This window comes from Rhinolophus sinicus, linkage group LG05, assembly GCF_036562045.2.
Source record: "Rhinolophus sinicus isolate RSC01 linkage group LG05, ASM3656204v1, whole genome shotgun sequence".
Classification (NCBI taxonomy): Eukaryota; Metazoa; Chordata; class Mammalia; order Chiroptera; family Rhinolophidae; genus Rhinolophus; species Rhinolophus sinicus.
In genome coordinates, this window is record NC_133755.1 from 1,619,776 (window position 1) to 1,633,375 (window position 13,600).

Genomic DNA, 13,600 nt, shown 5'->3' on the forward strand with positions numbered 1-13,600 from the left:
GGAGAAGAGTGACCGTGAGACAGGAAGCACCACCTGCCCAGCAGCAGGATGGCAGCCCAGGACAGTCTCAGCCGCCCCAGTCCTGTCTCCCAGTGGTTTGCTCATTTGCCTGCTAGCCCTCCTTTTCTCATGGCGTTAGAGCGAAGAGAACACAGGAAATCCAGGCTGAGGAGCTGGTAGGTCAGCCGCAGCCAGCGTTTCTGTGGCTCGGGTTATACCGTGCACTACTGTGAGCGTGTGCTTGTTGGCAGACTGGTGTGTGACCTGTTGCATTAACAGTTCATTGAGTTTTTCACATTGACACAACAGAGTCACATTAAACCTATAAAACCACCTCTAGTCACATGCAGAACTTAGAAACACGTGAATGTAGCCAACACATAGCATCCTATCGCTGATTTTAAGTAGGCAGAAATCACAGGGCAGGGTTATCTTTCTCAGAAGGAAAGCAGTCTCACAGCCTGGGCAGTGGGCAGCTTTCCAGCAAGAGTTCTCCTCCCTGTGTTCCGCCTGTCGCTCACTTCTAACGTCCGATGACTTGCTCGTCCTGAACTATCATGCGTGCTTCGTGCCCTCCCTGCCTGATTGACAGCTGGTGTTCAGCTTGGTGCGGGCAGCTGTATCCAAGCTCCTATGTGCTCGAGTGGCCGTGCATGTTACGTGTCCCACTGTGTCTTACAGAGCTGCAAAAACTGGAGGGCAGCGGTGGACCTCTGTGGGCGCCTTCTCACAGCCCATGGCCAAGGCTACGGCAAGAGCGGCCTGCCCACCAGCCACACCGCAGACTCACTGCAGGTACAGCCCCTCTGCTTGTTGAATCGTTCCCTGGGGTGTCATCATTGGGGCATGGAAGGGACCGTGAGCTTTCACGGCAGTAAGAACAATTTGAGAACCAAAAGTAGATTTTCATGTCCCCAATTTCGTCTCAGCGTGAAATGACTGGTTCTCCCTCTCCTGACGATGCTGGTGTGAACGGGCGTTCTCCCGGCACTGAGGCACGGGGCCCAGGGGCTCACCCACCTCTCCTGACGATGCTGGTGTGAACGGGCGTTCTCCCAGCGCTGAGGCACGGGGCCCAGGGGCCCACCCACCTCTCCTGACGATGCTGGTGTGAACGGGCGTTCTCCCGTCACTGAGGCACGGGGCCCAGGGGCTCACCCACCTCTCCTGTCGATGCTGGTGTGAACGGGCATTCTCCCAGCGCTGAGGCACGGGGCCCAGAGGCCCACCCACTGCCATGCAGGCCGGGGCGCTGAGCTGGAAGGACTCAGACGTGTGGAGCTTGGAGAAAGCAGTGACCTGTGTGGTGGGCTGCGAGCTTTGCCGGGCCTGTGCCGCTCCCCAGCACGGTGATGCCAGCTGCTCTCCGTTAAAGAAAAGAACACCGAAAACAGAGCTGTGAACCAAAAGCAGCTCGCCTCTCCATGGGGGTTCTGGAGCTTAACTGACTCCTGGGAACGGGATGCCCCAGAGTCAAACAGATCATCAGACTCCAAAACCATGAAGAGGTTGTGAGAGGAATGGTGGGGAGACCTGGCGCTGTGGGAATTTCAAGCAAGCCCCGTTTCCTGTGTCGCCCGACTGAGTTTGGGCAGGGAGATGAGCAGAGCAGTGCTCTGGCCCTCTAGCCTTCCTGCCCGCATCCCTACGCGCAGGTGACTTTTCCTCCCTGTCTCTCAACCCAGCACCACCCCCAGCCCCCCCCTCACCCCAAGACCGCTCCAGCCTCCTGTGTGAACTGGCTTCATTCCATAAAGTGCTGCCGGAGTCGGCATCTTAAAGCCCGGTTTTGATCATGTTGCTTTCCTGCTCACAAACTGTGCCTAGCTCCCACTGCCCGCCTGGCTAAGTGGAATCTCCCTGCCTTGTAACAAGCCCTCTACAAATGGCCGTGAGCGGGAAGGTGGAATGAAAAGCAGTCACTCCGTTGGGCACCCACCCTTTGACTTGATTACTTGCTGTGTGACCTGGAGCAGTCACTGCTTTTGAGCCTCACTTTTTTCATTGGTAAATGAGGTCGAGAGCTCACTTCTGAGGTACATTTTAATTCTCAGCGTGTCTCACTCTGTAGCTCTCTCCCTTGACTTGCCATCATTTTCTTGGAGGCACTGTGTTCTGGTCTCTCAGAGCCGACGGCCCACACACGTCACTCCCCTCTGAGCCCGTGTCCCGAGCCTCCCTGTACCCAGCCCCCCAGCCCCCCAGGGTCCTGCCATGGAGCATGGATACCCTTCAGTGTCTCCCCCAGACACAGCTCCTCCACACCCCGTCCTGGGCTCCCCCTTCCCATATAGCGTTCCCCTCTGCGTCCTCCCACCCCCTGAGACTGTGCTGTCCTTGGCCGGGGTGGGGGCGGGGGGTCTGTTTTTAGCTTCAGAAGAGCCCGCAGAGTGCTGTGCACACACGCCCTGCTGAGTAAATATTGTCGAACTGGATCCAATAAAGTCCTTCACATTGTTGTTACGCTCGAGTGTTTTTATAAGCACGTAATGATGCAGATGTGCCAAGAAAGTAAGTTAGTTCAGCCCCTGTTTTAATGTACTTGAAATCCCGCTCTGATACCAAATCCTAAGGGAATGGGAGTGTCTGGACCTGCTCTGTATTGATACCCTGTTGTCTCCATTATGTTGTGTGTGTAGCTTTGGTTTGTGCGGCTGGCGCTCCTGGTGAAGCTGGGCCTGTTCCAGAACGCGGAGGTGGAGTTTGAGCCCTTTGGGGACCTGGACCAGCCGGACCTCTACTACGAATACTACCCTCACGTGTACCCTGGCCGCAGGGGTAAGGCCGCTGCACTCCCTGCTCTGTCCTCGTGTCTGTGTCGCTGTGCTCTGCACGTAGCCAGCTGTTCTCAGCTCTCCTGACTTGTCCAGTCCTGGAAAATCAAATCAATAGCCTAGCAATGAGCCCTGGCTGAGAGTGACCTCACTCCACGTTCTGTGTACACCCACTCACCCAGATGCATCGTTCACTTGGGTCACAGCCATTTCTCACGCCTGCTGTGAAACAGCAGTAAGATTTGGTGACAGCTGGGCTCCAGGGTAAAAAGTTACCTTATAACCTAGTGCAGACAGGCACGTAGAAACGAAACACGCGTTCATGTACTGCTTGTTCTGGGCATGCTCGCCTCTGCTCTGATTTCACTTACTGAAACGTCTGGCTGCAGCCCATAGCGGGTCACGCCGCCCGTGTGGGGTAGTTGTGGGAGCGTGGTAAGGAATAAGAGTGGGGGAGGGGAGAGGACGTCCGGCCGTGCTGGGGGGGGAGCATGAGCGTGTCCTCGTGGGGAGGTGTCAGCTGTGGAAGGACTTCAGCGGCGGCACTGGTGCAGTTACTGACAGCCCGTCGTCCCCCGGCTCCTCGCTCGTTCGGGACAGTGGTGCGGGGGCCGGCATCTCTGTGCCCTGCTGTGCTGTTGGTGCCACGGGGCGAGACGGTGCCTGTGAGGTGCTGTGTGCACGTGGCTCGCGGCCGAGGCGGGGACGCAGTGATCACAGCTTCGGCCGTCACACAGTTCTCCAGCTCGCACCTGTGTGCTGGGCAGGAAGCAGCCTCCTGGGCGGGAGACCGTGCCAGTGTGAGCACGAGCGGGCCGCAGCCGGGGTTCCGGGCTCTGTCGGCACCTCACGGAACTGTTAGTAGGTAAACAGATGAGCTGAGACCCCTGAGGTGAAGACGCTTCTCCACTTCCTGTTGTGTCGTTTCTCGGTCTCTCAGATCCCGCTGCTGTGGAGGAAGAGTCAGCTTGTCTCATGCTCGCTCAGTGCTTTATGGCGGGTTAGTCTGTGCCGTCCTGGCTTCCCCAGCATTGCAGGAGGATTGCAGCGGGGCTACTTTTAGACCTTTCAGCCTCATGGGAATTAAAATTCTGCTTCTTCCTCTGCCTAAGGAAACGTATCCCTTGTAGCAGAGACAAAATAGAGACAAGGTAGGTTTTAGTACATAAAACTGGGCAGCGGTCAGACCGACGATCTAGACTGGGTTAGTGGGATTGAGTGGAAGTGAACCGGCCAGTCGGGGGGAGAGGGGGGCCCGTCCCCCGTTCATGGGACTTCTCCCCAGCAGCCGCCTGCCAGGTGCCGTGAGCCTTCTCAGGAGAGGCGGGGACAGACGTGAGCAGTGAGCTCGGGCGTGCCGCCCAGGCGGAGGCTTCGCAACCCGACTTGTGGCTGGTGCCAACCTGAGGTCACCACCTCTCAGGTGCTCCACCGCCTACACTCCTGTCCCAAGAAGGTGATGGGGCTCTGTCCGTGGGGGCGGGGCTGATGCGCTGTCCTCACGCTCCCACTCCGCCTGCTGTGAGCCCCTCGCCCTCCGCCGTGCCTGGGACTTTTCAAACATGGTGCTGGCAGAGGCCCAGCCATCTCCTGGTTATTTGGGGCATATATCTCTAGGTGTAAGGTAACGGTGTTCCTTTGTTGTCTACACTTCTGGGCATTTGAGGTCCATCCCTTCCACAGAAGGCAGTGGAGGAAACTTCACCCCAAAGAGTGGAGGGTGTGTGCTGCCACTTCTTCCAGGTTCTGATGGAAAGAACGCGTTGTTAAGTGGGGGTTGGGGGTGTCCGTGTTTAATAAACTAGGCCTGGCAGTTTGATAATCAAGAGGGTCTCGTACTGCTTAGAAGGAACAGCTGTGTTGCCCTTCAGATAAAAACCGTTCTCCCACCTGCCTGAGTGTGGCCGGGCCTCTCCTCCACCGGCCCTGCCCTCACAGCTGATGGCACTCGCGGCAGAAGGCCGCCCCTCTGCTGGGTCTGGGGACTGGCAGCTGACGGTGGTCGGTAGAAACACTCAGCCGTGGGGACTGGCAGCTGACGGTGGTCGGTAGGAACACTCAGAGCCGTGGGGACTGGCAGCTGACGGTGGCCGGTAGGAACACTCAGAGCCGTGGGGACTGGCAGCTGACGGTGGTCGGTAGGAACACTCAGAGCCGTGGGGACTGGCAGCTGACGGTGGTCGGTAGGAACACTCAGAGCCATGGGGACTGGCAGCTGACGGTGGTCGGTAGGAACACTCAGAGCTGTGAGCCCCTCTCTTGATCCCTGACGCACCGGCTGCAGGAACTGCTCCAACCTCTTTTCCTGTCGAGGTCCCGTGAATCGTAGACTCCAAAGGACCCGTCATACACCTGCTGGTGAAGCATGAGCACGAGCTGAAAGCCGGTATTTGCTGGGGTGGCCGTGGCACCTGCAGCCCTTGAGGTTTCTAGTCCTGCGGTTCGAACGCTAACCGCCCGCCGCCCAGCAGGTCCCGCTTTACGGCCCTGAGCTGTGGAGTAGACGCTGCCGCCGGCCACCCTGGTCTAAGGACACAGGTTTGATGGCGGTGACACTGCGCTTCCTGTAAACCGGGAGTGACGTCCAGGTTCGCAAGTATAACCCCCCGTCATCCTTCCCCTTGACTGTGAGGACATTTTTCCTGAGGATGAGCAGACTAGGAAGCATGAGTCTGCTGCTGCCGCCGGAAATGAATGGCATCGAGTGTGGATAAGAGGACGTAGCTACGGCCATGCGTCATGAAGCGATTAATTTAAATTGTGAAATAAACGTAAATCATGCATATGTTTTAGCTAAGGTGTTAACTTTCATCCACAGTGATATGCTGAATGCTTACTCATTTTTCTTCTCATTTTGGGGTGCACTAGCATAAATACAAGATTTTGATTAATTTGTTTCATTTTAGCTTGCAGTATTACCGAGGATGCCAAAACAATATGCACACATGATTCATTCATCTTTTGTTTTCGGTATATATTGAGTATTACAATTTTAATACAGTTTTTTCCTTTCTTAAAATGAGTATATGTTGTTTTGGTACCCTCTGTATATAAGCAAAGAAGTCATTAAAATGCATTTTAAAAAGGAGGCTACAACGATGCAAATAACTTATGAATGAGCTTTAATATATTTTATTTAAATATTGGGCATAATTGCACCCATTCAGAATATTCTTAACAAGACATGTCATGAATCATGAGTAAAAATCATGGCTTTTTTTAAAATTGTCATCCAAGAAAGGAACAGTATTGTGGGCTTACATATTTCCCTGAACATTTCTAGCAGTTTCACACAGTTACTTTCAGACTCTTCGAGGACGTGTGTGTGTGTGTGTGTGTGTGTGTGTCTGTGTTTCCACACTCAGCACTGTCTTTTGATCAGTTGTTTGGAGTTCTCCCTGTGCTTTGCAAGAAAGAGATGGCAGTGAGCAGACAGGCCGACTCCCGTCGCGAGCTCGCAGGGTCCGAGGCAGCGGCCTGAGCTCTGTGAGCCTGTCCTGCCGCCCTGGCCTGCCTTCCTTTCTTCTGTTCCCTTTCCACCCGTTTCTTGCTTCTTCCCTTCTTGTGCTGTGTGTGTCCCTGTAACTCAGGGCCCAGAGACTGCGTTAGCAGCTGCGTGCCTCGAGCTCCTGCCCAGGCTCCATGCAAGGGTGAGAGGTCCTCCAAAGCTCAAAGCACACATTTAGAAACCAGCGGGGCAGGTGGTGGCGGGGTTTGTATGCTGACTGCCGAATCTTCTCCTTAACTGGAAGTCCCCCCATGTCCCTCTGGGCCACACTGAAGGTTTACCACAGTAGGGTTACACTTGGCCACCCAGCGGCTCCACCTGTAATTGTCGCATGGCTTAGGAAACTCAGGATCAGTGCTGTGCGTGCAGGTAGAAGGTGTCAGAGCCGCAAGAATGAAAGTGGAACCTCAGCCCTGTGTGGAAGCCACTGCCCCCACCTCCAGGGTGGGGTAGCAGTGGCCAGGTGCTCAGGCAACAGCCTCTCCCACAATTTAGAGTGTTTTTGTTTGTCTTGACTGTTGACAACTTCAAAATGACTGTCCTCGGGGCTGTAAATACCTTTGCAAACCCCACAGTGCTGTTATCTGTCAGCCAGTCTTCATATGCCTGTCAGCCTTCCCTCCTTCCCGAGCTTTCAGTTGGTTCCTTTTCACTTTGTAACTGTTGCTCAGGGAAGGTTGCTGCTGCCCCATAGGGTTTGTGTGCTGAGGAGGATTATACCCAGGGGTGCTGTTCCTGGTCATCCACTGTGTTGTTTCAGTAGCTTCTTGTTTAATGTGCTACATTTGTTGCCAATGACCGACTAGTGTTGATACACAATTATTAACAAACGCCCACAGCTTATGTTCGGGTTCACTCTTTGTGTAGTATATATTCATTGTTTTTAGCTTCAGAAACAATGAAATGTCCATTTCGGAAACAGTTAATATATCTGTTCCTGGCAGAATTAATTTCAGCCTCTTGTGGGACAGGTAAATTTTCCCAGCTCCCAGCACCATCTTCTTAATTTTGTTTGGAATTCTCTGTCCTGTTTAAAAGAAAGTCATGGTGAAAGCCAGCACGTGAAAACACTACATTAAACCTTTCGCTTCAACTTCCTCTGCTGCTGGCGGGAAAGGATGAAGCCAAACGCCCTTCGCATTGGAAAGAAAACATGTTTTAACGGACTTCAATGCATTGTTTAAGAAATGCAGTGTCTCTTCTAATTCTAAATTCAGATCTGTATGTTTAGTTTAAGTTGGTAGGGCTATAATGATTTCCTGTGAAATCATATTTCAGAACCTAACCCTCATGGATCACCAAATCAAACTAAAAGTGATGCGATGAGCGCTGGAATCGGCTGCCTACCCTCTGCTCTTCCTTCCCTCTCCGCTCTGTGGAAGTGCAGGCCCTAGTCCTTTTCAGCCCTCCGTCCAAAATCATGAGATTCCCATTTCTAAATTTGGGGACTTTTAGTCAACACAACCATACGTGATGGTTCAGAATTAAAGGTTCCTGTTTCAAATGTCTTATCTTGTGTTCCATGTCAAAATTAATTTACCTTCCAGTAGATTTCCGATTCGCTTTGCTCTGCCAAAACCTCGAGCGTCTGTCACTGGAAGCATGTTCTCCTCAGTGTGCAGGCTGTTGAGTTCCTCCTGTTGCTTTTCACTTTGCCCGCCGTTTGTAGGAACTTGGTTCCAGTCTTTCCTTGGAAAAGACTACTAAGGACATGGCAGTCCCCGCCTGGCTTCCATTTCTAGCATCAGAACCCCGCCCGAAGGCCTCTTCCCAGCCTGTCTCACACAGACGTCCTGCAGTGACCTCGCCACCCACAGCGCTGCCCGTGTCACGCAGCCATGGCTCCCTCGGGCAGGCAGTGTGCTCAGTACTCGGTTTCCCTTCTTGCTTCGTGGCTGCAAGACCCCCTGAACTACCCTTGTAAATAGGCCTCGGGGACACTGTCTGGACTCGCTCTGTCTGTTTTGATGTCCCCGTGCAGCGCTGAAGGAGAAGGTGGTGTGTGGAGGGCTGTGTCACAGCAAAGTAGCCCTGTGTTCTGTCAGGCACAGCCGTCCACAGCCCTGTGTCCCAATGACCGAGCTGTGACAGGACATTGACAGCGTGGCAGAGGGAGGTGTGGGGACAAGTGCAGAGCAGTCACCCAGCAGAGGGTCCGCGTAAGCTGCAAAGGAGACGGAAATGCCTGGAAGCTGCCTGTGGACGTGGGCTGAGGGAGGAAAGCGGCCCTGTGGACGGTGGGCAGTGTCCGTGCAGTGCTTTGAGTGTGCTATGCTGGACGGCCGCCAGTGACAGATCCAGAGAGGACGCGTCCGCCCAGCACACAGCCAGCCAGTGGCCGGCAATCCGGCCCTTCCCCACATGCGCTGAAGAAAGTGGCGTCCCCACCAGGTGAAACTGGAATCACCCTTCCTCCCTCCCACTGGTCGCCGCTGTGCAGAGGCCTGGGCGGGGACGCCGTGCTGGCAGTCCAGGCTCACGCGCTGCAGGGATTGTACACAGTGAGTTTCGTAGGAGTGCTTTCATTTAATGTTTTCTAACTGATGGACAAGAGTGCTTCTGAGGTGTTTATATCAACCTAGGTTTGGAATCTTCCAGAGAAACAGGTCCAGGGGGAATTCCTTTCTCTACAGACTTTGGCCCTTTTTGCCAAGGTGCTCTCCCTGCCAGAGGGAGTGAGGCCTCCAGGCCGTGTGAACACTGCACACAGGTCACGTCGCTTGAGGGTCCTGGGTAGGGATGCTGGCCCTGCTTCCTGGTGACTTGGGTGCAGGGAGGCTGCCTGGCCAGGCGAGAGAAGCCGTTTAAAGGTGCTGCTACCTGAGTTTCTTTAAAACACATGACAGGAGGATGGTGTGAGGGCCATTTCCGTCTGGACAGGAGACCTGACCGCCTGCAGGGAGCAGCTCGCTGGCAGTGGGAACAGGGAACCCGGAAGTGCCACGGAGCTGTTGCTTCCAGCGGTACTTCGGGGCCAGGGCAGGACACCTCAATATTAATGTTTGTAGAATAACATTTTTTTCCTTTTTTAAAACATTGAAATTTAATTCTGAAAGAATTTTGCTACGTTGATACTAGTTTTACTGGTGATTTTATTCACCGTGTCCCCACACTCACGGAGGAAATGGGTCAGTTTGCTCACCAGTGGGTTCCCCTCCTGAAAAGCAGTGGCGTGGGAGCTGCTGTGCACTCACGGGAGGTGTGGGAGCTGAGAAGGCTGTGCTGGGGGAGAAGTGTTGAACCGCAGCTCGTCGGACGGCAGATCGTGTGTGGGGTCTGATGCTGGGGTTCCCCACCGTGCTCGGTAGAAGTTGTGGGGAACAGAACCAGGTCTCGCCGCTTCCCTTTCTCTGAGCCCCACTTTAGTCTTCAAATGCTGTGTTGTTATCAGAGGAGCAGGAGAGAGCCAGGAAATGGTAGCTAACTAAGGAGGGAGATTTTTTCGTGCATGATGTATAATGAGGGTCCTGTGTAATGCTGATTCCAAGGTTTAATTTGATCCTGGTGAACTAGGATGCGTATTTTGTTTATAAAGATACAAATCGCACTGCCTGACAGCCCTTGAGTTAGTCAGTTGTGCTTTCACATTCTGCGGTAGTGGTTTGGCCCGGTGCTTCCCAAACGCCAGTACGCACACGCGTCACCACATCTTGTCAGATGTGGGTTCAGGTGCCCCACTCGGGGCGGGCCTGCCATGCCTGTGCACCAGGTGACAGGGATGAGACAGCAGCTGGCCAGGGCCCACGGAAGTGAGGTGGCAGCTTCCACAGGGCTTGCTGTCATCTTTGCGCTCACCTTACATGTACGAGGTCTGACAGTTAAGTTCACGAACTTGTTGCAACCATGTTGCTAACCTTTTTTTGATATCAGAGGGATTATTCATTATGAATTTGTACCAACTGGACAAACAGTTAACCAAGTTGACTATTTGGAAGTGCTGAAAAGGCTGCATGAAAACATTAGACGACCTGAACTTTTCACCAACAATGCATGGCTCTTGCATCACGACAATGCACCAACTCACACGGCACTGTCTGTGAGGGAGTTTTTAGCCAGTAAACAAATAACTGTATGGGAACACCCTCCCTACTCACCTGATCTGGCCCCCAATGACTTCTTTGTTTACCCGAAAATAAAGGAAATATTGAAAGGAAGACATTTTGATGACATTCAGGACATCAAAGGTAATACGATGACAGCTCTGATGACCATTCCAGAAAGAGTTCCAAAATTGCTTTGAAGGGTGGACTAGGCGCTGGCATCAGTGCATAGCTTCCCAAGGGGAGTACTTCGAAGGTGACCGTAGTGATATTCAGCAATGAGGTATGTAGGACTTTTTCTAGGATGCGTTCGCGAACTTAATTGTCAGACCTTGTATAACAGCTTTCCACAATGTACTCATATCTTCTACCCGCTTGCATATCTTTATGCCATTAATTAAAATAACTTTGTTTTAGTCTGCTTTTCATCTCTTTAGGCTAAAAATAAGTACCTATTTCATGCAAAGTTGTGAACTTTAAATCTGTACATACCATATAGAAAGGGCATTTTTATAACATTCATCGAACGGCAGATGCTTTTCCATGGTTTATTGTATAAACCAACCACATGCTCCAGCCAGTTGTGTTCCACAAGTTCCTGCACAAAGTAGTTGGTACTTTGGAAGTACCTTATCTTGTCTAATTGCTTTAGTTAGGACTTGCAGTGTGATGTTTGACAGAAGTGGTGAAGGGGGAATCCTTGCTTTATTTACGATCTTAGGGGAGAGCGTCCTGTGTCTCACTGTTAAGGATGCTGTTAGTTGTAGGCTTTTGTAGATGTTCTTTATCAAGTTGAGGACGTTTCCTTCTATTCCTGGTTTGCTGACAGTTTTTGTCATGAACGGGTGTGTGGTGTTCTGTCAGGTGCTTCTCTGCACTATCGAGGCATCATGTGATTTTCCTGGTGATGTTCTTCTTGTTTAGCCTGTTTGATGTGATGGGTGATAGGAATGGATTTTGAAAGTATTCCAGCCCTACACACCTGGAATAAGTGCCACATGTCCTGCTGTATAATTCGTTTCATACACGGTTGGACTTGACTTGCGAATTTTGTTGAGGATTTGTGTATTCATGAGCCACGTTGGTCTGTAGTTTTTCTTTCTTGTAATGTCTCTGGTTTTGGTGTCAGAGTGATGCTGGCCTCATAGAATGAGTTAGAAAGTGTTCCCTCTGCTTCTGTTTTCTGGAAGAGAATTTGGAGAATTGGGACCATTTCTTTCTTACACATTTGATAGAATTCACCAATGAAATTACCTGGGCCTGGTGCTTTCTTTTTTGGAAGGTTGTTATACTTATGGGCTTAATTTTTTAAATAGACATTGATTGGCCTATTCAGATTATCTGTTTCTCCTTGTGTGAGGTTTAGTAGGTTGTATCTTTCAAAGAATCGGTCCATTTCATCTAGGTTACAAAATTTGTAGTTATAAAGTTGTTCATAATATTCCTTTATTATCCTTTTAATTTCCAGGTGATCCCTAGTGACGACCCCTGTTTCATTTGCGATATTAGTAAGTCATCTCCTTTCCTAGTTAGCCTGGGTAGATGTTTTTAAATTTTATTGATGTTGTCAGCTTTGGGTTTTTCTCTTTTGGTTTCCTGGTTTCAGTGCCATTGGCTTCTGTTCGAATGTTTACTTTACTTCTGCTTTAATATTGTCTCTCTCTAGTAGCCCAAGGTGGAAGCTGTAAGTATATGCAGTCAATGGTGTTAAATTCCCTCTTAGCACTGCTCTTGCTGTGTCCCACACATTGTAAGTTGCATTTTCATTTAGTTCAAAATATTTTCACATGTTCTTTTAACGCAGACACTTGCCCAGGCCCACCGGCAGTCGCAGGGTGAAGAGCAGATAAGTCCCTGCCACCGTGTCACATGTCCAGTTAATTTGTAAAGTGGGCTTGGGAACTTCCAGTAGGAGTTTTGTTTCTGGGCTTATCTTATAGCGGTTGAAGGGTTCGAGCTTCTCTCCCTTGAGACTCAGTTCTAAACAAGAGGGAAGCAATGAGTGTCTGTGCTCTGCTTGACGTGTGAGCTGCAAATAGCAGAGCTTAGACGCAGCTCACGGCGCTAGCTGCCCAGTCCCACACGTAGGGATACCGATGGCCAGGAAATTCCTCTTTCTCAGGAGCTGAACGGACTCAGACCATCATGTAAACTCAGTCATCCATCCTCTTCAGACATAGGAGTCGTTTTGTGTTGTCAAAAAATGCAAACGTTTTATGTTAAGTAATTGTCATCTTTTCTACAGGCTCATCATCACCGTAGAACCTGTTTTCTGTACTGTTCCTTGTGTTTGACTGTCCTTTCTGGACTTCTCTCGTTTCCGTCCTCATTAACGACCATAGAGCATCATGCAGCTTTCACGTAAGAGGCAGCACAGGCACGAAGCCATCGTGTGTGGCACGTGGGATGATTCCTGGGTGGGCAGATGGACACACGGAGGCACAGGGAGGCTGAGTGGCTCGCAGGTGTTGCACAGCTTGTTTTCTAGCCGTCTTCCAACCTGTATCCAGGTCTACATATTGGCCGCCTCGGCCTGTTTTTAAACGTCCTTTTCTGAATCTTGGTGATCGCCCGTGCTGGCATTTTCATCCTTTATCTCATTTACCTCGTGCAGAGGGCTTGATTATTCTGGCGGTTTTATGGACTTAGTGTGTATATGCTGCATATCAGACTTTAAATCATGTTAGAAAGGGACACGACATTAACAGTCCCTTATCCTGTGAGGTGACGCAGCCACATCTGGGTACCATGTACAAGTTCATTTTAGTCACAGCCCTTTTCCAGAGAACTGCCCTCATTGCCCTCGGCACACGATGGAGCTGCAGGGCCCCTGGAGTCACTCCCCCCGGGCAGCCCTGGGTGGGAATGAGTCCCAGGTGTGGAGTTTCCACACCCAGCTTCCTCGCCTCCTGTTAGGACAGCTCAGAGCAGGACTTTCACTGCAAAGGCGCAGACACATGCCTACACCGCACACCTCACAGAATCTGGCGGAAGCCACATCCTCAGGTCCTGTGCCTGAGACACACTCAGGCCCGTCCCCTGGTCCTGCGTCCCCCGTGCCCTCACTTGCTGACAGGTCCTTTCAGGGTCTCCTGGGGAGCCCAACGTGAGCAACTGTCTAGGTGAGCTTGCTGTACCGGAGAGGTGTTCAGGAACCCCTGCGTGCTCTGTGCTGTCTTGTATTGGAGCAGACGGCCCTGTGGTTTCGTGTGTGTGTGTGTGTGTGTGTGTGTGTGTGTGTGGTTTCTGCATGACAGGCATAGCTGTGGGAATCATAG

At 51.7% G+C, this 13,600-nt stretch overlaps 1 protein-coding gene across 3 annotated transcripts in view; it reads left to right on the forward strand.

Annotated features, from left to right (window-relative positions):
- The window catches only part of TRAPPC12 (trafficking protein particle complex subunit 12), a 50,447-nt gene that overhangs the window by 18,862 nt on the left and 17,985 nt on the right, over positions 1-13,600 (forward strand). For all 3 annotated transcript variants that reach the window (XM_074331635.1, XM_074331636.1, XM_074331637.1), the window contains 2 exons: positions 682-795; positions 2,640-2,778. In XM_074331635.1, coding sequence (XP_074187736.1) covers positions 682-795; positions 2,640-2,778 — 253 coding nt within the window. The remainder of the gene's footprint in view (positions 1-681; positions 796-2,639; positions 2,779-13,600) is intronic.